The sequence below is a fragment of the Eutrema salsugineum genome, unplaced genomic scaffold (assembly GCF_000478725.1).
Source record: "Eutrema salsugineum unplaced genomic scaffold, Eutsalg1_0 scaffold_15, whole genome shotgun sequence".
In the NCBI taxonomy this organism is placed as follows: Eukaryota; Viridiplantae; Streptophyta; class Magnoliopsida; order Brassicales; family Brassicaceae; genus Eutrema; species Eutrema salsugineum.
The window spans coordinates 3,038,187-3,064,182 of record NW_006256867.1 but is presented as its reverse complement, the minus strand read 5'-3'; the positions used below and the strand labels follow the sequence as shown (position 1 = coordinate 3,064,182).

Sequence of the window (25,996 nt, the reverse complement as noted above, 5' to 3'; positions counted from 1 at the left end):
TCCTGTTACCGTATCAACCACCATAGACGCAAGATTCAACACAACAAAGCGTGGAACAAAGAACTCAATACGTGTCAGGTCCCAACCTGTCCCCTCAATCCATAAATCTCGTACTTTCAACTCGATTAACTCCAATGGTAAATCACTAGTAGTCAATTCCTTAATCAGCCCATTCAACAACCACTTATCCTTTCAAAATTTTATCGATCTTCCATCCCCAAGAACCCAACCTATTCCCGGGATCACCAGTTCCCTTAAACCCATTCCAACACTCCGCCAAGTTGAAGACCAATTATTTTTCACTAATGTCCATGAAGTGTCATGAATATCTCCTACCTTGTACTTACTCCTCACCACTCTTGCCCACAAACTCGTAGTGTCATGAAGCACTCACCATCCAATCTTAGCTAACAAAGCTTTGTTCATTTCCTTCGCTGGTCTAATCCGAAGCCCTCCTTTACCTTTTGGTAAACAAATTCTTTTCCAAGACATAAGATGCTGTTTTTGATTCTCTGAAGTACTGCCTCATACAAACATTCTGGAAATTTTGACAAGTCTAGCAAGAGTTGATTTTGGCATAAAATAGTACTCATGGAGTGAACTGGTATAGATGAAAGGACTGATTTCGTTAGAGTTATTCTCCCTGCTAAACTCAATACCCGGCCCTTCTATCACACTACAAGAAAAACACTGTTTTACAACGGTCAAAACCGTCGTAAGTTCGTTGTAAAATCCTTATTACGATGAACTAGCGACGGTTTAGAAACCGTCGTAAATTCATCGTCGTAAACGATATTTTGTCGTAAAATCGTTGTAAAATCTAGGACGATTAAAAATCGTTGTAACATCGTCGTAAATAGAGCGTCGTAAATGCGTCGTAATATTTACGACGACTTTACATCGATTTGCCTCGATTTGGTTTTCAGCCTAACCGACGTAAAATTGTCGTTAACAACCGACGTAAGTTCGTCGTATAATATACGACGAAACTTTTGTCGTAATTCAGTCGTTTTTTTTATGTTCGACGTAAAACCGTCGTAAAAAGCCAATGTATATTCGTCGTATACTACGTCGTATATTATACGATGAATATATCGTCGTAATTGGGTTGTACTGTTTTATATTTTTTTTTTACGATTTACCACGATTTATTAAATAAATAATAAATATACTACGACGATTATACGACGTTTTCGTTATAATGAAATAAAAAAATATTTAATCCGAACTAAAATATTAATTGAAAAAAAATATTTTAATTTAAATTAAAATTCAAAATAAAATATTTATATTAATTACAAAAAACTTATCAAAGATCTAATTCTAAACTAATATCGTCTATTTCCGCATCGTCCCGCTCTAGATCTCCATCTTGGTCCAAAATTTCCTTGCCGGGTCTTCGATTGGAGGCTTCCGGCGCCGCCTGATCCTCGGCTCTAGAAAGATCAACCTCGAGAGACCGGAACATCTCCTCGTCCGTCTGCACCGGTGGTTGCCTCCTCGAAGATGAAGAAGATACTCCGAAGACTCCAGATGCTCGCAACCTCGTCCAACTGTGCCTGAAGCAACGGGTTGTCGGCGCCCATAATCTCGAAGAGACCGTACATCTGGTCGATCTTTGTCTCGTACTGCGTCCGCATCTGGTAGAGCTCCTGGCGGATAACGAGTGGATCCTCTGCCCGGACATGACCAGTTACCGTAGCGATCGGGGTAACAGATGGATCCCATCCCTAATACCCTGCCCTTCTTCCGAGGGGCAACCTGAAAAAACGTAGAAAACTTATATAAAACACTATATATAGTTAAAATTAAACCAAATAGAAAAAAATAAAGTAAAATAAACTTACCTCTTCGAAGATCTGGTCCATCTCCGCCACCGTCAAGGTCGGTGTGGACTGGACCGAGCTACCTCCGGGAGACGTTGGAGGCGTCTGCTGTGTGAGCTGCGTCTGCTGCTCCTCGATCCTCGCAAAGGCTGCATTGTAGATTACCTCGGCCCAAGGATCCGTGAATTCGCCGTTCTTCTTCTTATGGGTTTCGGCGAAGACCTTCATCATCAGAGGAAGTTCTCTCCCGTTTTCTTCGATCTACAAAATCAATTTGAAATTATTAATAAGAAAAATTAGGTTTATTGAAAAACAAAACTTATTTTTAAAAAGTTACCATCATAAGTCGTCTCCCGGCGAAAGGAACCTGGTCGGAAGTGTGCAGGACGTTCTTTGGATTTCCCGCATCGTCAATAGCATTCCTGAAAATAAAAAATTTATTAATTAGATTTGTAATTAAAAAATATAATATTATATTATAAACACATATTAATTTAAATTACAAACAAACCTGGAAGTGGAACACTTGGCGGCAACAGTCTGGTTGTGTGGGGTCAACCAATGGTGCACCAGACCCTCCCACACGGTATCGGCCATTGGCGCCGGCTTGGCCTTGTTACCGTCGACCTCCCACTTCCGTTTCCAGTCGGAAACGGTTTTGACCTTCTCTTTGAAGGTCGTCTTCACACGTTCGTGTGCAAAAGTTTTCCAATGCCAGTTTTGCTACAAAAAAAAAGTTAGTAATTATTGTAAAAAAATAAATATAAAACAATTCGTAATTTTAAATAACTTACCGCGAAACACTTGAACCAAGTGTCAATAGTTGCCTGATCCAGCTTCTTCCAGCTGGTATGGAGTTTCTTCATACTAGCATGACCCGGTTGCCGTAGAAGATTCTCACCCGTAAATTGGGCATACGGTTCAAGCTGTATCGGGGCTGGGGCTGGTGCTGCTGGTTCTGCTGGTAGTGGTGGCGGTGGAGGCGGTGCAGGCTGTGGGACAACGACCGGTTGCGAAACCGTATGTTGTGTTCCCAAGGACTCCGGGATGGCAGATCCCGTAGCTGAGGTGGACGGAGCGGTAGCGTCCGGATCAACCATATCCCGGTAGTGAAACCTCTTGGTCCGGGGGAGCCATCTGAATAATCTACAAAATTAAATTAAATATAATTACTAATTATATAATTTATTTCTAAATTCCGAGTTTATCTAATAATTCTCCTAATTATATCTATATACGTATTAAAATTATAAACAGGAATATAAATTAAAAATGAAAAAAAAAAAACTTACAAAGGGTGGAGAGGAGGGAGGGGAGGGAGAGCTAGAGAGAGAGAGTGTTTGTAGAGAGAGAGAGAGAGAAGTGAGGAATGAGCGACGAATGAGGAAAATTCGCGTCCTTTATATAGATTTTGTGATTGTCGTAAAATCGTCGTAATGTTACGATTATGTTACGACGATTTGGTTATAAAACCAATGTACCAGTGCATGACACGACACGTGGCTTGCTCAAAGCGTTTGAGCATTACGACGATTTTACGACAATTGTTCATCATACTGTCGTAAAACCGTCGTAATACGTAGAGTTTATATCCTCGTACCTCAGATCTGGAGCCAATCCAGTGGCTGTTAGAGGTATGATCGTCATCAACATTACGACGATTTTACGACATTTTAATGAATAGACGTCGTAAAACCGTCGTAATATTAGACGATTTTCTGATTATTTTACGATCTTATTTTAAAAAGTAATCAAATCCCAAATCTTTCAAAAGGATTATTGCATTAAGGACAATGCAAAACTGATTTCAAACTATCATATCAGAAAAATTTCGTCACTTTACATGTATGACTGCTTTGTTGAATGAAATAACAAATATTTCAAGTATCATATCTAATATATAACCTTTTACTTACCATTTACAAAAACATGCATGAACTTGTAAATATGTATGAATTTTTTCAAATTTCTGATTTTTATCAGAATGAATTCTTTTCATATAAAATAAGATAATCTATCAAAAACACTGGTGAAATAGTTAAAAACTAATCAGTTATAAATGATTATAAATTTTGGATTTGACCGTAATGACGATTTTACAACGGTTTTCAAATTGCGTCGTAAAATCATCGTAAAAGTACGACGAAGTTACGACTGATGGTCGTAAAATCATCGTAATACTCAAATACTATTCATTCAGGGTATAAGGCCTAAACTTGGGGTTTAGGGTTTACAAAAATTGTCGTAAAACTATCGTAATGGTTATAATTATCATTAAAAAATTCAAACAAATATAATTACAAATTACATAATAACAAACATTCCCTAAAACCCCAAAATGAAAATCAATTAGATTCATCTTCTTCTACTTCTTCGTCACCATCAGCGTCGTCTTCCGCCAAATCTTCATCATCGTCCTCGGTTTCATCAAACTCATCACCTTCTTCTTCTGTATCATCGGGGAGATCTTCAACTTGCCTGTTCTGAGTGTCAATTAAGAAAATCTCCTCATCAACATCTGGTTCAGTCAGATCTACGAAAGTGTCCTGTTGCAGTGAAACATCCGCAACCCCTACAATCTTGCCCCTTGGAGCCACTTTAACTACTGCTAACCATGAGATTCCTGTTGCTCGAACTCGGGGGTATGGCAAAAATGTGACCTGTTCCGCTTGAGAAGCTAATATAAATGGCTCAAACTTGTTGTACCGTCGTGATTTGTTCACGTCAACAAATCCTAATTTGTTTAGTCGTACCCCTCTTCCATCATCATATTGACGAGTAGCTCTTTTGCGTGTTCGTACTTTTGGTGCAAAATAGTACGAAGTGAAGTGCGAAGTCTCTTGCGTCTAGCTTCCCGCCACAATTAAACCTTCCAATTTAGCTAGGTTTTTGGCTTTACTCTTAAGATGCTTCATGAAATGCTCGAACGGATACATCCACCTGTACTGAACCGGTCCACCGAGATGTGCTTCATGAGGGAGATGAACAGGAAGATGTTACATAACATTAAAAAATGATGGCGGGAAGATCTTTTCCAAATTGCACAACAAGATTGGAATATTCGATGCCAGTTGTGCTATTACATCAGCTGATAATGTTCATGTACTAAGATTCCGGAAAAAAGCACCAATGCCTTCATATGTACATATACATAATATTAGATAAAATTTAATATGTACAAAGTATAATAGGAATAGCTAGAGTGTAGTTAAGTAGTAATTATTTTACCTCCAACAACTTCATGGACATTTTTTGGCAAGATTTCAGCAAATGCAAATGGAAATAATCGTTGCATAAACACGTGGCAGTCATGACTTTTCATCCCTGCAAAGTTTACCCCCTTCTCAACAGATTTAGAAAGATCAGAAACATACTCATCAGGAAACTTAACATCAGATGAAACCTATTTGAACAATGCTGACTTCTGATCTGCACTCAACCGAAATACAGGAACTGGTGCTTTCCCGTTTTTCAGTATATGCAACTCACTTCTGTTGCATAAATCAGGCAAGTCCAATCTTGAGTTACCATTGTCTTTTGTTCTTCCCGTTATGTTCATAACTGTATGCATGATGATATCAAAAAAGTTTTTCTCAATGTGCATGACATCAAGATTGTGTCTCAGCAGATGATCTTTCCAATAGGGTAGTTGCAAAAAAATACGTTTCTTGTGTCAATTATGATGAACTCCATAACCTTCAGGCATATTTGTAGGAGTGTGCCAATTTCCCCCACGCGTTACTGTTTCCTCTGCCCCCAATGCTTGATTTGCGCATGTATATCAGCTCCTGTTAAATTTATGGGTGGAAGGACACATACACTTTTGTTCTTCCTAAATAACCTCTTGTTCCTCTGATATGGATGGTTATCCGGTAAAACATGCGGTGACAATCAAACCAACAGGCTTTTCTACCAGGTTTTAGCTGAAACGCATCAGTTCGATCAACATAATAAGGACAAGATAACCTCTCATGTGTAGTCCATCCTGATATCATACCGTAAGCGGGGAATTCTCTTATTGTCCACATAAGCACAGCCCGCAGAGTAAATTTTTTTTCTCGTTGAACAGTCATATGTGCGAACGCCAGTATAGCATAACTGATTCAACTCATGTATGAGTGGCTGCAGAAATACATCGAGAGATCGCTTCAGATGATTGGGACCTGGAACCAAAATACTAAGAAAAAGAAATTCCCTTTGCATTCACATATCTGGAGGAAGATTATAAGAGGTTAGGATTACTGGCCATAATGAATATTGTCTACCAGACATACCAAATGGACTAAAACCATCAGTGCACAGACCAAGATAGACATTTTGTTTGAACTTAGCAAAATCTGGGTATATCGTATTGAAGTGTTTCCATGCCTTTGCATCTGATGGATAAACAACTTCTCCATCTACTTGTGTATGTTCTGCATGCCATCTCATTGATGCAGCTTTCCTTTCAGATTGATAAATCCTTTTCAACTTATCAGTTATAGGGAGATACCACATACGTTGGTACGGTATCCTTTTACGCCCACTAGTTTGCGGCCTGTGTCTTGGTTTTTGGCAAAATCGACATTCCTCCAGCTGATCATCATCTTTCCAGAAAAATCATACAATTGTCAACACATACATCTATCATCTCAGAAGGTAGACCAAGACTAAATATCAACTTCTGTATTTCATAGTATGTTGCCACTGCCAAGTTATCCTCCGGTAGATACTCTTTCAGAAGATCAGCCCAATCATCCATGCAAACCTTAGCCAGGTTATGATCTGTTAGTGTATACCTTGTATTCTTGCATTTCAAACAAGGACAAAACATCTTTCTGCTTTCTTTCGTTCTCTCCATATTTTTGGCCTGATACATGAATATTTCTAACGCGTTCTTGAATTCTTCTGTCAACGCCCCATCTGAATCTTTACGCATATACATCCAGCTTCTTAGCTCGTATATAGATATCTTGAAAATAACTCAAAAAAACTCTCTCTCTATTGCTTAGACAATATAAGAGACAGTTTCTTGTTTCACGTGTAGCCGCGTCAATGGAGAAACCTTTTTATATTATTACCTCTTTTTTCAAAGAAATTACTACTAATTCGGGTTTCTAGCAATGGACAACCCAATATATCGGGTTTTAAAACACTATAATAAGGTTTAAGAGACCTAAAATGGGTCTCCAGGATGCTGATGCTCTTATGTTTGAATGATAATGTGTTGTGAATGAAAGAAGAAATGAAGATGTATTTATAACAAAATTTCGGACTTTACGACGCTTTTACGACGGTTTTTTACATCTCTTGACGATTTTACGTCGATTATGCGATAAAATATTTTATCGACATTAGTTAGGTGAACATGTTTTAAATGTTCTTCACCTACCTTCTTTATCGACGTAAAATCGTCGTAATTGTACATCGGATTTTAGTCGTCGTATATTGGTCGTAACGTTACATCCATTTTACGACGATTTTGCATTAAATATCAAGTCTCTCTTCATCGATGTATAATCGTTGTAAAGCGTCGTAAATTATACGTTAAAGTTACGATGATTTGTTTTTATAACGGTTTTACGACGTTTTATTTTTTCCTCGTCAAATCGTCATAAAATCATTATATATTTGCGACGATATATAAACCGTCGTAACAGACCGTTGGAAAACGATTGTTTTCTTGTAGTGTCCAGCTAACCTTAAAGAAACCCTTTCTAAAATTTTCCATATGTATCCTTATTCAATCGTTTGTGTAATATAGGCATACCAACATATTTTCCTAGATCACATGTTGCTCCAATACCGACTTACATTTTTCAGAGAAGAAGATGTTGGATTTTTCAAGGCTAACCTTCTGCCCCGACGCCACACAAAACTTTTTAGGATTTTATTAATTAAGGGAATCTTTTACTACTGAAAAAAAAGAAGTTTTACAGACTAGTCAATTTTTCATTTTTTTATATATTTGGTAAGTTCTTCAAATTATTGAATATTGTAAAAGACCACAGAAATTAACAGATGTGTTTTCTAGAAATATAAAGCATCATAATATATTGTACCAATGATAATTAGGAACCAAAATTGACATTAGGATGACAAAGTAATTAGTAATTAAAAAGTTCGTGATTTAATCAGGCTCGGTTCTCTCTAACCGGCTAACCATGTTTGGTATCTCTTCGTCTTTTTCACGGTTTCGGATTTATTTTCTGCTTTTGGTAAATTTTGGTTGATCCCCGGTTTGGGCTGGGTGTCCGTGTATTTAAGGGGAAGCATGAAATACGAAAACCTTATCAATAATTGTGAAATACGAAAACCCTATTAATTATTATCGTCAAACACGTGAAATATTGGAGAGATAATCTTGCGTGCTCCTTCCGCATTATTAAAATTCTCAAAACTCATCATCATTAAAATTTTAGAAAAGTGGGAGAAAAGTGGTCATATACTTGGGGGGCCTTAATAAATTTAGATAATTACGAACTCAATCACCAAGATCCACGCCTACTCAGGTTAAAACAAGAAATAATCGGGTCCTCTGTCAAAAATGGAGAGTTGGGTCAATCCCTAAATATCAAAAATACTAAAAAAGGATTTGAGTAATTTGAATTTTGAAATCGCCGTCATCGTAGCCAAGTTCGTGTAGTATTCCTGGGACAACTACGAGTAATTTGTTGCAACGCTCTAAATCAGGTTCGTTCGTCTTCATCCTCTGTTTTCTACATTGTCTGGGTTGAATGACTTATCATTTAGAGAACTGTGTAGATGTGAAATCAATTTATATGTGTTCTATTCGGTTGGTAATTACAAAATAGGAGTCATGGATGGTATCGAAAGAGGGTTTAGGTATGATGAAAGTGGATTTAGATATGCTAGGCAAGAACTGTACTCAGATTCCGATTCATTGCAGGAGAAAATGGTAGAAATAGCCGATTCGGAGATAAGTCTAGTGGAGTGGCAGAACAGAACAGATACTACCGAAAATGAAGCTGAGGAGGAGGAGAACCAGCCATTGCCACCCGTGAAGATGTTCTTTGATTCCAGTCAATATCATAATGCTATAAAGTTGGGAACAAGATGTTACATCCACAAAGCTGTTGCAGAATTAGAGTCACTAGATCTTGAACCAGATGAGGTGAGATGGTTTAGAGAACATCCACAGTTCCAGCATTTTTGGCACACACATAGGGCCATGTCTGAGGAGAAAACACACAAGATGATGGGAATGTGGATGCCTCTTCTTCAGACAACAAAAACAAACAAGAAGAGGGAAGCTTGGTTTGTAGTGAATGGGGTTCTTATTCGCTATTCCCTTACAGAGAATGCCTTTTTGTCTGGACTAAACTGTCTACCTTACCCTGAAGACTATGAGAGCATAGGAAGTAGTTCATTTAAGGACACCTATTTTGAGAATACTGTCCCCTCCCTTGCTGCTGTTGAAAAACAACTAGAGTCAATGCGATATCGAGATCATCCTGATCGGTTGAAGATCTGTGTCGCCTACTTCTTATCCTGCATAATTAGTGGGAAGACAAAAACTGGAAAGGGAGCACCATCTGTTGACCCCTTATTCCTGAGAATGGTTGATGATCTTGATGCTTGTAGAACATTTCCTTGGGGTAGGTATTCTTTTGATGTGAACATGAAGGAGTTTGAGCATACAATGAGGCATTTCAAAGGGGTCATCGAAACAGATGCATGGACATTTCCAAGCTTTGTTACTCCATTGGAGGTATGTGGCTTTATTTAGAATATGTTGGTCCTGTAATATTTGAGGTGAAGTGTAATTTCTTGAGTTATGTGTAGTTGCTAGCATTTGAAGCCATCCCATGTCTGAAGAACAAGTACATGGAAGATGTAAGAGGAGCTGATAGGTCTTGTCCCCGGATGTGCAGGCAGAAGTTCCAATCATTCATCCTTTCAGGTTTCCCTCTCTTGGATATCTATGAAACACTGGGTAACACCAGAGAGATCAAGAGTATATTGCAACCATCCGAGGATGAGGATATAATGCTTGCTAGAATCATAGAGAGGAGGATTGTAGAGGAAGATGTCGATGATATAGTTCTTGAAAATTGGACAAGGCGTTTGGTTAAGGAAAAGAAGCCGATATTCTGAAAAGAGATATGCGCGTGGATGTTGATGCCTGAGATAAGCAGGAGTGGGTACTCCATGATGATGCAGTGGCTAAGAAAAATGTGGCTACGGAGAAGGCGGTGCCTGTCGATGTGGTGGAACAACTGAAGAGCTTGCAGAAGAGTATAGACGCTCAGTTTCTCCGAATCAGTGCCCGCATGGATGGCTTTGATACAAGACTCTGCTCTGTAGAACAAAATGTGAAATAGGCAAGACGAGAAGGACCAGGAGAAGGAGAAGTTTTACATAATAAAGAAGGTAGAATGGAGAATGAAATAGACATAGAAGAAGGTGGAGAGAAAGTTGAAAAGGTGGTGAAAACTGTGAAAGCGAGGAAGCAGAAGCAGCAGAAGAGCTGAAGCAGCCAAAGCAGAAGACAGATCAAAAGGAGCCAGAGCAGAAAGAGCCGAAGCCGAAGGAGCCGGAGCAGAAGGAGCCGAAGCAGAAGAAAGAGCATAAGGAGCCGGAGCAGAAGGAGGCAGAGCCGAAGGAGGTGGATCTGAAGGAGGCAGAGGATGCGGACCCGGTACTTGCTTAGAAGATCTCGGTACTTGCTTAGAAGAAAAATGGTAATACGTAGTATTATGTGTTAATACTTAGTATTATGTGGTAACCCTTAGTATAATAAAGTAACACTATATTATATTAATTGGTAGGGAGAAGCAGACGTTGCTGACGCTGTGAATGAGGAAGTGGGTGAGAAAGGAGAGAATCTCGAGAAAGGAATGGGTTTAGGTAAACGGAGACAAGAGCAATCAAAGGCAGGGCCAAGCACAAGGCAGAGACGTTAGTGTTGTGTCTTGTCTCTTCTTCCTCCTCTCCACATCTATTAACGTTGACATTTGGTATTTTCTCTTGGTATTTGTATTGGGATTAAACTCGCAAACTTTGGTGTGTGTACGCACTTCTATTTTCTGTTATTCTCTTATTGGAAGGAAAATATTTAGTAGTTTAATACATTTATTAGTTCAAAGTAATAAGATAAAGGAGACATAGAATATAAACTCATGTATAACTAAGTATTACCAGGTATAACAAAGTGTAAATTGAGAATCCCTAATTTTAGTATAACATAGTACCACTGGTGTAACCATCTCGTAAATGTGAATACTTATAAACAACATTTCGACTAAATTAGGAAAAACAAATCTGAATACTTATAATAAACAGAGAACATAAGTAAGTACAAAACATAATGAAATACTAACATAACGGGTCTAGAACATAAGGATGCAAAAACATAAGTTATTTAGTTTGATGCATGAGTCACATTCACCATTCTGTCATGTCAGGAAAACCCCGCACTGCCCATTACACAAAGCGGAAAAACCTTCCGCTTTCGTGAGTTAAGAAGCAGGAGTTGCAGATGTTCCCCGGTTTATACATCTCCTCCCACCAATACTCTGATTGGTTAACTTGAGCGCACGGACAGTGGTGGAGAGTACGGTAAAAGACAAGCATAAAGCAACATTGGGCTTGATTGAACATCTCCGGAAACTTCCTTAGTTGGCCGAGATACTCATCACCCTCGGAATGGTCCATGACAAGTTTCATGAACATCCCATATACATAGATTGCACAGGTGTATCCTCTATCCGCTGCAACCTTTATCAGTTGAATGCCTCCAAAATCACGTCTTCGAAAGAAGAGTTGCATACCTCTATCGAGAAGCATTCATGGATCTTCTGCGGTTGTTGTGGACCTAAAATCTTCCCGGAAGTAAGATGTGTTTAAATCTTCGTCTCTTTAGTGATGTTCACTCTTTTTTGTACCATATTAAGCTTCCTTTAATTTGGTGTGTTCCAGGTTCCAAGTTGTGGATTTAAAAAGTGGTGGAGGTTGAAGTTGGGACAGGAGATGTATTATTTTTCTCTCAAATCCCAGAGGTGAATCTGAACGACCAACTTCCGCGGTCAGAGGCGTCGCGACCACGGGAAAAGGGGCCTTGGCCGCGGTCAGGATGCTCGGACCCACGGCTCCGGATATAATTTGCTCATAGTCCGTTTCTTCCTTCTTGTACTTGACACGAACTTCTCCAGCTTCTTTATTGGGTAAACCAGCATCATATGAACTCATACCAGGGTGTTGTTGTGCATCTTCATCAGGATCTTTGGGAGATCTCTTAGAAAATCTCTCAATTTGCTCAATCTCCCGTGCTTTGAGCTCGAGTTTGTTCAGCATGTGCTCGATCTCTTGCAACTCTTCGTCTGTCTTCTCTCTATACCAGGAGGCGGATTCTCTGACTTCTTTAATCTCCTGCTTTGATTCGACAATATCACTTGAATTCTGTATGATGTCATACCCTTGTCTTGTCTGCTCTGTAGCGACTTGGTGGATCATCCCAGCTAATGTTTGTGCGTCCTTGTGGGTTTGTTCTTCCAGAACTCGAACATGATTGGCCAGATCATCGAATTTTCTGTTGAACTCTTCAGTGATTGAATCAATTCTCTTGAGCAGGGTGTTTTCGGTGAGAATCTGTTGATCAAGGAACTGGTTTATCATTCATTCGAGGAGTCCCAAACGTCTGCTGATCCTCAAGTTGTCCTCTTGCTGATTAGGGTTCTGCAGTGGAGGATTGTAGGCGTGTGGCTCGAAGTAGGTCGGAGGAGGACCATAAGGATCTTCCCGGCATCGAACAGGCTCTCTGCGCCGGTGGTATGGGTGGTTTGGCTGGCTGTATCGATCCATGTAGCTAAGGTCTCGGGGTTGGTGTTCTTCTCTGCGTCTGGTGCCTTGAGGAGTGTTATAGAAACCTTCCTCATAGTGTGGATTTCGATTTATAGGATCCATATCTTCTGAAATGGAAACAAAATAACCGAAAAATGGAAATATGCAGAAAAGGGGTTCTAGAGTCAATTTACCAACCTTTCTTAGGGTTTTGAGGAAAAGAAAACGCATGCCTTCCCCGGCAACGGCGCCAAAAACTTGATGCGGAGTGTCGTGAGGGTGTCAAGTTTTACCCTAAATGAAATCAATTGCGCAAGTGCACAGCTGATCGATTGTAGTACTTAGGGATCGAATCCACAGGGAAGGATGATCTTTCCTGCAAAAGCCTTCGAAAGTAATATAAAGTAAGGAAGTCTAGAACCAGACGAGTTTTGTGAGGGTTTTGGTGGTGTGTTTAAAACGTAAAAACGAATTTTAAAGAGAAAATACAGGAATTAAAATGACCTAATAACTAAACTTAACGAAAACGGGTAAAAACGAGAAAAACGACTAACCTAATTGCTTAAATGAAAATCGATTGAAAGAGTAAAGATACTAGACTAAAGCTTGAATGAAAATCGGTGTAAATCTATAAGAAAAGAGGTGCTGGGGTTCAGGGAAGTTTTCTCAGGGGTATGAACGATTCAAAACATTGCTAGAGAGTAGATTTGATAAGATCTTAGCTTAAACTTTTCGAACTGGAGTCACGGACGTATGAATACGCCACTGTCGTGATCATAGACAACTATCTCTCTCAACTCTGACCAGTAGGTTTCCACTCTGGCCCTGGAAAAGAAGAGATGCATTATGTTTAAGACTCGTCAGCATTCACAAATCACCCATAGGTAGGTTTCCACTCCTATGTTTGTTTTGCTCTCCCAAACTAGATCTGACACCGGATGAACACTTTCGTATCACCAAGCATCTGGATCAGCTTGTAGTTCATGACGCTACTCTCATGCAGTAAAAACGAATTCAGAAAAAAAGCTCTAAGATTCGGCTCAAAAGCTCATGGAATCATCACCGAACATATAAATCCCCATCGAAAATCCCTTAGACCCAACAATAAAACTACTCAGACATGATGAGCGAAATCAAAAACATAGTATTAAAAAGTATAATAGAAAACGAAATTGAAAAAGAAAAAACAAGGGTTCAAGAGACAGATCTCTCTCTCCCTAAAACCTAAAAACAAAGCTTAAAGTAAAATTTCTGTAAAGTATTTGTCTCTCTTCTTCTCTCTCTAAAAACGACCTAAATGACATGTATTTATAGTCTCTAATACTCTCTAGTGTCTAGGGTTCTGGAATTGAGGCTGGGAAAATGATACGGGCTTCAGAAATGGGCCTTCGGGTTCGGAGTTAGCTGGCCACGGTCGGGAAGTGCGCGACCGTGGGGAATGGGTGGCTGGCCGTGGTCGGGATGGTTGTGACCGCGGGGATTGGTCTGTTGGCCGCGGGTGGAAACGCTTGCCGGCTGGTTTATGGGACATCTTGCTCTTCACGTATCTTTTGATTGAACCATTGGATTGCCAAGCTGTAAAGTGTGCTGGAAAGCTGATGCTTCCATCTTTAAGATCTCCAAATTTGAGCTGGATCGGACGGTGAGAAGGCCTTCAATTAGAGGTAAACTTCTGACGGTTTGACTCTGAGCTGAAATCTGGTTTTCTATCCATTTTGTTAAGCTTTTCCCAAAGTTACCTGAAAAGAGTCTTGGAACTACAAATACTAGAAAAACGTAACAAAACTACTTAAAAGCAATTAAAAACATAGAAAAAGTATTTCAAAACGATCCATAAAAGTGGTCAAAATACGGTGTTATCAATAAGTATGTATTATTATGCATCAAATGTACTTGTTGTTGATGTTGCGTGGTGCGTGCTGTGTGAATTATCGGGGTTTATGGGGTTGTCTGTACGGTTAGGGGGAAGCGAACTCACTGAGCAATTAGTTTCTCACAACTCTAATTTTTTTGCAGGTAACCAATAGAAATTAGTCGGGATCAAAGGAGCTTAGGTCAGGCCGGTGTAGTTTGCTATCCTTTTGTAAAACAAGTATGTATTTAATATGTATAATTATCTTTGAGCACTGAGCTCCCGGCCGGATTGTATATGTATTTTGTGGTGACCTTTTGAACTTTAGTATTATATAAATAATAACAGTTTTGTGAAACTTGGGTTCTCATATGATAGTAGTCCCTGTCCGAGACGAACCAACCATCGAGCATGCCTCGGGTTGAAAAGCTTAGAGACGTGTCCGGTGGTATAGCACGTGCGGTCTCGACCTTGGACTCTCTGACGTGCATGTTCTTGTTTGATTGGGGCGCGACTAAGAACCTCGGGCCATCAGTCTGTGCGTGCAAATGTAGCACCGTCGATCCGGTTTAGTTCCGAACGGTTGGTTGTGCATGGTCTTGTTTGATTGTTGCGCGACCGGTCATTGCACTCGGATCTAGACTGAGTCGGGGGTGTTATAAAGGTGGTATCAGAGCAAGGTTCTATCATGTTCACTTGGGACTCTCTTTTAATGTTTTATCGAGTAAATGTGTCACAAAAGGGTATTAAGAAATGGGCCAGCTCCTTTATTTAGGTAGATGGGAATAAGTTTTACCTTGTTGGATGGAGAGATGTCTAATCGTCGTACATATACCGGAGCACTAGTTATTAGAAGAGGAGGAGGACGATGTGGGGGACGATCGATTTGCAGAGAATTTGTTCACCAAGAACCAATATGTGACCCAAATAATGGTAGTTCTAGTACCTATGTGGAATCAGATCCATCTGAAGAGTCAGAAAATGGAGTAAATGGGGATTCTAACCCGGAATACAATGAAAATATGTGGGAGGCGTCACCAGGATCAAATAATGACAATGTAGAAGTTCCAGATACCCCAAAGGTATTAGTGGAGGAAGTGGCGGAATCAGAGAGTTAATAAATAATGAGCCAGAACCTGAGGCTCATGAAGTTGATAACGCAAGAAGAAAGAGGCAAGAACAGCATTCACCTGAAGGGAGAAGAATTCGCAAGAACAATTCAAGGGCAGCAGCACCAAATACTACCGAAGCAACTAGTTCAGTAATGCAGATGGTACGGAGTTACTTGATCGCCTTGAACGTAGTCCGCAAGAAGTAGTGGAGACCGCACAACGATCAGTATTGGCTTCCGACTATCTCTAGATCGTTACTATGCTAAAGAATTTAGGAGCCCAGAAATTTTTTGGAAATATTAATCTACTTGTTGTAGATGGGTGGTTGCAAGGGATGGAGAAATACTTTCAAGCTACGAAGTGCCCTGAGGAATTCAAGAAAGATGTAGCTGCGTTTTATCTGGAGGAAGATGCAATGTGTTGGTGGAATGAAGTTAAAAGAAAATATGGAGAAAGAACCCCTACTTGGATGCAATTCACCAGCAGCAAGGGATCGACTTGGAGTAGAGTTAGAAGCACTTAAGCGGGGAAGTCAAAAGGTGAAAGATTATGCGGCCGAGTTTATGAGATTATCAAGGTATGCACATTACGGTCCTGATAATGAAAGAGCGGTAATAAGAAAGTTTTTGAGAGGAATACGACTGGATATTGGAGGTAGGCTGCGAGTAGTGGAGTTTTCTAAGTTGAATGAGTTAGTGGAGCGAGCAATTGATGTGGAGGCGGCAGTATATGAAACGAGGGAGTCGCGACTTGATGACCAGTATTCAAGACGAGGGAGAGGAAGACGAGGTAGAGGTGGACGTTTTGGTTCAATCCAGGATCCACGTGTATGTTACCAGTATGGAAGAAAAGGACATATATCGGCAAAATGTCCTAATACAAAAGGATGGGAGGATAGATTCGCTAATATTACATGTTTTACCTGCGGCGAGAAAGGGCATTATGCCACTTCCTGTCCTCACAAACGTCCAGTGATTCAGCAAATCGATGAGCAACCAGTGAACAATCTTCCTGCAATCGAGTCAGCCCCCAAGCGACAAGCAACTGCAGGAAGAGTTTATGCCTTAGATATAGCTAAGCCTGAATCCTCTCACACCCCTAAATGTCCCATTACAGGTACGTAAGGGTTTTAGCTCATCGTTGATTGATTAAATTGTGCTCTGTGTTGATTAATAATTAAATGAGTGTGAAATGAAAAGTAAATATAGAATGAATGATATATCTAGGAACATTACGTGTTGGTGGTGTTCCCACTCACGTTTTGTTTGAATCGGGAGCTACGCATAGTTTTGTGTCACCCGAGGTTGCGAGGTGTTTTAATGGAACTTTTACTATAGTAATTAAAGGTATGTGTGCCCATTAGAACCCCCGGAAACTAACCCTCCTAGCCGAAAGTTGTATTTTAGGGGTTTCGATTTGTATTGGAGAAGTTGACTTAGTTGCCAACCTATTAGTGACGTCTCTGGGTAAGCACGAAGTCATTTTGGGGATGGACTGGTTGTCCTCGTATCAGGCCTATCTAAATTGTGCTCGGGGTAGGGTTATTTTGGAAGGAGGAGATAGACCAACAATAGTTTATCATGGGATTTGCCCTAGTAGTGGTGTATCACTAATATCGGCACTGAGAATGATAAAAGAGTTGGAAGTTGGGGAAGTATATTTGATTACACTGTCAGCGATCGGAGAAGAAGAGAGTCAGGAACCAGAGTTAAAGAACATACCAGTGGTACGGGATTATGAAGATGTTTTTAAGCCGTTGGAAGAATTACCCCCACCTTGGAGTGATCCATTTACTATTCCGCTAGAACCAGGTGTGGCCCCTATAGCTAAAGCACCATATCGGATGGCTCTAGCTGAGCTTGCAGAATTGAAAAAGCAATTGGAGGATCTTTTGGAGAAGGGTTTCATTAGACCAAGCTCATCCCCATGGGGAGCTCCGATCTTGTTTGTGAAGAAGAAAGATGGAAGTATGCGACTTTGCATAGATTATCATGGGATTAATAATATCACCATCAAGGATAAATATCTCCTACCTAGAATTGATGAGTTGTTAGACCAACTCCAAGGTGCAAGCTGGTTCTCAAAGATAGACCTAGCATCAGGATATCATCAAATTCCTATCTTAGAAAAAGATATTATGAAGACTGCATTTAGAACGCAATATGGTCATTACGAGTTCGTCGTGATGCCATTCGGTTTAACCAATGCGCAGGCAGCTTTCATGAGATTGATGAACGATGTTTTTCGGGAGTGTCTAGACGAGTTTGTGATCTTATTCATTGATGACATACTTATCTATTCACAAAATGCCGAGGATCACGAGAAGCATTTGAAGAAGGTTTTCAAACACTTGAGAAGTCAAAAACTCTTAGCAAAGTTTAGCAAATGTAGTTTATGGAAGAGGGAGATTGGATTTTTAGGACATCGTATTTCGGAGAAAGGAGTTTCAGTAGACCCAGAAAATATCAAAGTAGTTCAAGATTAGCCTCGACCAACCAATGTGATGGAAGTAAGAAGTTTCTTAGGTGTAGCCGGCTATTATAGGAAGTTTGTAAAAGACTTCTCAACAATAGCCAAGCCTATGACATGTTTAACAGGTAAAAGGAAAGTTTTCGAATGGAATGATGATGCGGAGGAAGCTTTTACGCAGTTGAAAGAGGCATTGACTACTGCACCTATTTTAGCTATGCCTCAGTTAGGACAACCTTATACGGTTTATACTGATGCATCCCGCATAGGTCTGAGATGTGTTTTGATGCAGGGCTATAAGGTCATTGCCTATGCATCTAGACAACTGCGGAAGCATAAAGAGAATTATCCCACTCATGATCTTGAAATGGCGGCTGTAGTATTTGCATTAAAGATATGGAGGTCTTACCTTTATGGTGAGACAGTTAAAGTATTTATAGACCACAAAAGTCTTAAATACTTACTCACCCAGCCTGAATTGAATTTGAGGCAAAGAAGATGGATGGAGTTTGTTGCGGATTATGATCTAAAGATACTTTATCATCCCAGGAAGGCGAATATAGTAGCAGACTCTTTAAGTCGCCGTAAGGAAGATGTGGCTATAGAAAAATATTTGGAAACTTTAACATCGGAGCTCAAGATGGTTAGCCTATCAGCTATTGAAGGTGAAGCCACTAAAACATTGGGATTACAAGCCGTAAATCAAGCTAATTTGGTGCAAAGAGTTCGAGAAGAACAGAAAGAGGACGAGGATTATAAAAAGATTATAGAAAAGAGATGTGAATGGATATCACGCAACGGATGAAACTTTATTGCTAAATGGGAAGATTGTTGTGCCAAAAATAGAGGACTTGTGCCGAGAAATATTAAAGACATCACATCAATCTTTACTCAGTATTCATCCAGGAAGTACAAAGATGTATCGTAACATTCGCCGATACTATCATTGGTCTGGGATAAAGAGATCGATTGCAAAGTGGGTAGCGCAATGTCAAACTTTTCAACAAACTAAGGCAGAACATCAAGTGCCGGGAGGGCTACTTCAAAGCTTACCTATTCCTGAATGGAAATGGGAAGTGGTAGCAATGGATTTTGTGACAGTGTTGCCAAGGGCACCAGAACGAGGTAACGATGCAATATCGTTGTGGACCGGCTTACTAAAACTGCGCATTTTCTAGCTGTTAAACTTGTGGACAAAATGGAGGTCTTAGCCGAACTATATCTAAGAGATAGTGAAGTTACATGGAGTTCCAGCCAACATTGTCTCCGACCGTGATCCAAGGTTCACTGCTCAGTTCTGGCGAGCTTTTCAGCAAGCCTTAGGAACGAATCGTGACATGAGTACAACATGTCATCCAGAAATAGATGGTCAGACGGAGAGAACTATAAGAGCATTAAAATATCTGTTTCGTATATGTGTGCTGGACTGGGCCGGAAATTGTGAACAATACTTGCCGCGCGCTGGTAGAGTTCTCATATAATAATAGTTACCATGCAAGTGTTGGTATGACTCCATATGAGGCCTTATATGGACGGCCTTATAGGACGCCTGTTTGTTGGACAGAGATAGGGGAACGAGGAATGTTAGGACCGCAACTGGTGGAAGAAACCACAGAAAAGATTAAAATGGTTCAGGAAAATATGAAGAAGGCGCAAGACCGACAAAAGAAGTATGCAGACAAGAACCAAAGAGAAGTTGTATTTGAGGTTGGAGATTGAATATATTTAAAGGTCGCCGCACAGAAAGGGAAAGGCAGATTTGGTAAGATTGGGAAGTTGGCTACCGCTATATTGGACCTTATCGAATTATTGGAAGAGTAGGGTAAGTGGCCTATCATGTGGAATTACCGTCAGACATGGTGCTCCGTCTGGTATTCCACATATCTATGTTATGGAAGCAAATTCGTGACCTGACAACTATTGAACCTGAAAGAATAGAAGATCTCCAAACCAACCTCACCTATCCAGAAGGACCTTTGCAGATAGGAGAAAGGCGAATAGGAAATTGAAGAATAGAGAAATCCAACAAGAGCAAGTATATTAAAGAAAGCAGCATCGAATTGTGGTCACATGCGAAGATGAAGAAAATTTTTGAAAGTCTCATCCTGAATTATTCCTAGAAGACAACGAGACTCAAGAAGTTGGATCATCGAATCTTACAGAATTTGGGACGAATTCTATTGAGTGGGGGAAGAATGTAATAAACCGTATAGAGTAACTGAGCGGCCGAGGCAGTATGGCAGGATGATCCGATATACGATTGGTAAGATTAGGATCGTTTAGGTGGGACTCTAAGTTTAGGGCCGAATATTAAGAATAAAGGTAAGGTTAGAGGTCGAGAATGTTAAGTTTTCACTATAGAAGTTAGGTTTTGGTTGCACGGGTGGATCGGTTGGTCATTTCAGTTTGATCGGAGGGTCGGAAAAGGTATTGACCAAGGGAATCTGCTCGGTGACTCATTTGTTGATCCAGGTTCTTGATTCAGCAGCCTGCCAGCTTGCTTGAGCTTCTTAGACACACGTCCGCCAAACGCCAAACACGTGCCGGCACACGTTCTTCACGCGCCGGCGTACGCCTTGCACGCGCCGGTGAAGCTTATCCACGGAAGCACGACACAGCTGTTCGAGAATCTTTCCGTAAGCATGACACAGCTGCTCGGGAATCTTGTTACCACCGCCCATCTACCTCTATAAATAGCGCATTGAACTTCATTTTCCAGCCGAGAGAAAACAGTACCGAAGCGCTTGAAAAATTTTCCGACTACCGTGAACCACCCCCGCTGACCACCGTGAACCACCGTGTCGGGAAAAGTTAAGGTATGTCGTCTAAGTCTGAAGTCTTACCTACCTAACCTAGTTTTCCATCCTGAGTCTGAATCTGACCTCCGCTTGGCACGGTTCTGGTCGGATTGCTGTAAAAATTAAGTTGTGTAGGTGAACGAGGAGGTTATCCGAAACCTTAAGAAACCATAATTTCCTCGGAAAGCTAAGGTGAGTCTTGGTGTGGGTTGTTTGGTGCTTGACTGCAAAGCAAGTAGGGATATATATATATATATATATATATATATATATATTTCGTGTTGCATTGCGATATGAATCCACGGCACGTGCACTAGCACATACTTTAGTGTTGCGTGGATGAGAGATGTGAGTTTTGATGCCATGTGACGTTTCCCTCAGCCATGAGATGAGATGAGATATCCGGGCTTGCGAGACGGATATGAGAATGTTGTGAAATCCAGGGTCGATGAGTGATAGATGAGAGATGAAAGTCGCGACCTTTGGCCTGTGTGGTGGGGGTCCGATTAGTACAAAATGTGAGATTTTTCTTTGTGTGGGATCCGGTCAATGGCATCTGAGAAGTTTGGCGTTTGGGTGTATATTGAGTGTATGCATGTATAATAAGTATGTATTATTATGCATCAAATGTACTTGTTGTTGATGTTGCGTGGTGCTTGCTGTGTGAATTATCGGGGTTTATGGGGTTGCTTGTACGGTTAAGGGGGAACCGAACTTACTGAGCAATTAGTTGCTCACGACTCTATTTGTTTTGCAGGTAACCAATAGAAATTAGCCGGGATCAAAGGAGCTTAGGTTAGGCCGATGTAGTTTGCTACCTTTTTGTAAAACAAGTATGTGTTTAATATGTATAATTATCTTTGAGTACTGAGCTCCCGGCCGGATTGTATATGTATTTTGTGGTGACTTTTTGAATTTTAATATTATATAAATAATAACGGTTTTGTGAAACTTGGGTTTTCATATGATATTAGTCCCTGTCCGGGACGAATCAACCATCAAGCATGCCTCGAGTTGAAAAGCTTAGAGACGTGTCCGGTGGGATAGCACGTGCGGTCTCGACCTTAGGCTCTTGGACGTGCATGTTCTTGTTTGATTGGTGCGCGATTAAGAACCTCGGACCATCATTCTGTGCGTGCAAATGTAACACCGTCGATCCACTTCAGTTTTGAACGGTTGACCGTGCATGTTCTTGTTTGATTGTTGCGCGACCGGTCATTGCACTCGGATTTAGACCGAGTTGGGGGTGTTACAAGGTCCCTCATGGCTGCACGAGCTTATTCAGTCTGATATTTTATAAGTTTTTACTCATGAGTATCTTTAGAACCCTTCCCTTAGGTGTTCGATACTCTGTTTTGTGTCTTTTTGTCTTTGTCTTTCAATGAACCTTATGGTTTTGTTTCAACGAAGTTTCAGACAATTTTTTTTTTCTTATTTTTTTTTCAACAAAAAAATTGTGTTTCCTATTTTTTTCCATTTTTTGAGTTTTAAATTCTTCCTGAAACTCTTTTTTCCTTGAGAGAATTAGAACATTTAATTTCACTATTTTCCTTTTAAAAGTGAACTGTTTCAAGCTAACTTAGGGAAACCAATCAAATTAAATGAGATAGTGTAAATATAAGAATGACTATATTAGAATAGAGATATTAGAGGTCTAATCATAATCAGAGGTTTTTGCTGGTTTGACCAAAAGTCCCATTAATGATTTTTCAGTAAAGGTATGAAGTTTGATTCCCTGTGATTTACTGCAAACTAACAAAAACAAATTTACAAGACATTTACTGCGAAGTGCGAGTACAATCTTGGTCATGGTTTTGTATGTCAAAAAGAAAAGTATATTGTTGTCGGTCTTCTTTGGATCTATGGGTTGAAAATCCTTCAACGGGGTTTCTGACTTTGGTTTGAGTTCGTATTTGAAGACTGTTTGGGATTTTTATCTGAATTTCTTGATGTATCAAATTCATATTAGATTGCGTTCTGATTTTGAAATTATAGAGATTGATACTTATTTTGCAATCTTTTTTGACAAAATTTTATAAATGTCTGTCAGAGATTATTTCAATATTAGTTGACTTATTATAAAGAGTTCAGTTTTAGAAGTGGATTACAGTTAAAAGACATTTTTCATAACTATGAGTTAAGTAGAGATATTGATTATGTTATAATAAGTTTGTGATTATCCAAATTCACCGCCTTACTTTTACTGCTATCAGTTTACCGACTTATGTTAGATTAAAGTATTATTATTACTGGTCTATAAATAGTCTTCCCCTCCATGTAAAAGAACAATTCTTGGGTTCACCCCTAGGGGTGAACCTCTTCATTCACCCCCTTGTTTTTTAACCAATCAAAACATACCATTTAAGATTTAAAATAAATGAATATTATCTTCATAAAACAATTAAAGTAAGTTGACTTTTTTATCACAGACAATTAAAAATTTAATATTATTCAAATGAAATAATTTGATTTAGTTATTAAAATTATTCGTTTATTTACTTTTTCTTATTTTAACCAATAAAAATCAGCTAAATAATAAAATTAATTAAAGTAATTTATCAAAATAACATATTTTAAATTTTCTTTTCTAATATGAAAAAACTAAACCCTAAATTAAAATAGTGAACCCAAGCATAACATTAAATTTTTAAAAAAATTGAAAAATAAAAACTAAATCCTAAACCCTAATCTCTAAATCCAAACATTAATTTTAATAATAAAAAACAAACATTAAATCCTAAACCCTAAATCCAAATATATATTATTAAAATTAATATTTGGGTTTAGGGATTAGGGTTTAGGAATTAGTTTTTATTTTTTAATTTTTTAAATATTTGGTTTAGGGTTTAGGGTTTAGTTTTTATTTCTATTTTTTTAAAAAAAATAAATATTTGGATTTAGGAGTTAGGGTTTATTTTTTTTTTAATTTATATATTACGGTTTAGGGTATAAGGATTATGGTTTAAAATTTAAAAATTAAATTTTGATTTTTTTATTATTAATTCGTTTTTCTATTTTGTTTTTATTTTTATTTTTTTTAATTCACTTTAAATCTTATATGGCATATTTTGAATAATATTAAATTTTTAATTGTCTGTGATAAAAAAGTCAACTTACCTTAATTGTTTTATGAAAATAATATTCATTTATTTTAAATCTTAAATGGCATATTTTGATTGGTTATAATAGAAGGGGGTGAATAATGAGGTTCTCCCCTAGGGGTGAACCCAAGAATTGTTCATGTAAAAATTGTAACGAAAGAAGGAAAGAAGTACTTCTCTCTCACTTCCTTTACTCATAGCTCTCAATTTCCCTCGTCAATAATATATAAAATAATATATATACAAACACATATATACATATATCATCCTATATAATATATAAATCGTTATCAGCACGAGCGTCTTTTAATCCGTTCTTATACCCAAAAAGGTAAGATTTAAATTTATGTTTATTTCAAATTTACGTATTATTTCGGGATGATAGATTCTGCCTTCCCCGAACCGTTAATTTAAATTTATGTTTTATTTATTTTTCTTAAAGTTTACGGGATGATAGGCTCTGCCTTTCCCGAACCGATCATTATGATAGGCTATGCCTTCACGATCATGTGATCATATGGTAGATTATGTCTCCTCAAATCATATTTATGGAGTAGAAGGTTAAACCTCCTCTTTGATATTATGTTTATGGAGTAGAAGGCTTTGCCTCCTCAAAATTATATGGTAGGCTCTGCCTCCTCAAAAATATGGTAGGCTCTGCCTCCTCAAAAATATGGTAGGCTCTGCCTCCTCAAATTATATGGAAGACTCTGCCTCCAGTATTATTTTAAATCTTATGCTTTATTATATGTAAAAAATTAAAATTTTATCATGTTTTCTCGTTAAGCAAATTTTAATACTGAACGTTTGCTAAATTTATTTTTGATAAAATTATATACAGTTATAATGTCTGTCGAATTTGGCGAAGCTCGAAATCCCTGCCCTTGATGTATCTGGAAAAAATTATATGTCATGGGCAGTAGGTGCAAAAATGCATCTAAGAGGAAACGGGTTTCTCGATACCATCGATAAATCGGAAACGACATCAGATGAGAAAAATGCGAAAGCCATGATATTTTTGCTCCCCTACATCGATAATAGTTTAAAAGAAGAATACATCACGAAAGAAAATCTTGCAGATCTTTGGCAATCTCTTAAAGATAGGTTTGATCACCAAAAATATGTGATCTTACCGAAAGCCAAACATGAGTGGCTGAACCTCCGGTTTCAGGATTACAAAATTGTTGGTGAATATAATTCCGCTATATTCGGAATTACTTCCAGGATGATGTTATGTGGACATGAGGTAAGTGATTTCGACATGATCGAAAAAACTCTCCAAACATTTCATCCTGGAAATGTAATCCTACAACAACAATACCGTGCAAAAGGTTACACCACTTACTCGGAGTTGATGCAAGTCCTCCTTGTAGCTGAACAAAATAATCAGCTCATGATATTAAACTATCAAACTCGTCCAACTTTATCATCGCCATTCCCAGAAGCGAATGTTGCGTCATCCAGTCAAAATAATAGAACCGAACGCAGACGCGGGTGTGGTCGAGGCAGTAACCGCGGTCGCGGACGAGGTCGTGGACGAGGAAGACAAAACAATGTTGGTCGGGAAGCAGGAAAACAAAAAGAAACTACTTGTTACAGATGCGGCATGAAAATTCATTGGGAAAAAACATGTCGTACACCAAGACATTTAGCCGATCTGTATCGAGCATCACAAGATGCCAAAGAAAAGGATAAAGGAAAGAATTTTGAAACCAATTTCATCTCTGATGAAGCTGGACCTTCTTTTGATGGCATCAGTGATTATAATCATCTTGATATCGCTGATTTCCTTGTTGATCCTGAAGAATCAACGGAAACAAAGCGATTAAGATCGATGTAATATAATATTTTTTATGTAAAAGATAAAAAAAACCAATGTAATCTTAAATAAGAATGTAATATATTTTTGTAAACATAAAAATGTTTTTCTTAATGTAACATAACTTTTAAAATTATGTTTTTGATTTATTAATGCATTTTCTTGCATATTGTGATTCAGATTATGACATCGTTTGAGATTCAGGATGGAGATACATGTCTAGCCGATAGTGCTACG

The 25,996-nt window shown here is 38.9% G+C and overlaps 2 protein-coding genes across 2 annotated transcripts; both read left to right on the top strand.

Moving 5' to 3' along the window:
• Window positions 1-8,625: 8,625 nt before the first annotated feature.
• On the top strand, window positions 8,626-10,732 carry LOC112088015 (uncharacterized protein At3g43530-like). Its single transcript, XM_024158162.1, has 5 exons — window positions 8,626-9,537; window positions 9,612-9,896; window positions 9,965-10,077; window positions 10,272-10,467; window positions 10,598-10,732. The coding sequence occupies exons 1-5, from the start codon at window positions 8,626-8,628 to the stop codon at window positions 10,730-10,732; spliced, it is 1,641 nt and encodes a 546-aa protein (XP_024013930.1).
• Window positions 10,733-24,871: 14,139 nt separating this feature from the next.
• LOC112088014 lies at window positions 24,872-25,780 on the top strand. Its single transcript, XM_024158161.1, has one exon. The coding sequence runs from the start codon at window positions 24,872-24,874 to the stop codon at window positions 25,778-25,780; it is 909 nt and encodes a 302-aa protein (XP_024013929.1).
• The last annotated feature ends 216 nt before the right edge of the window (window positions 25,781-25,996 follow it).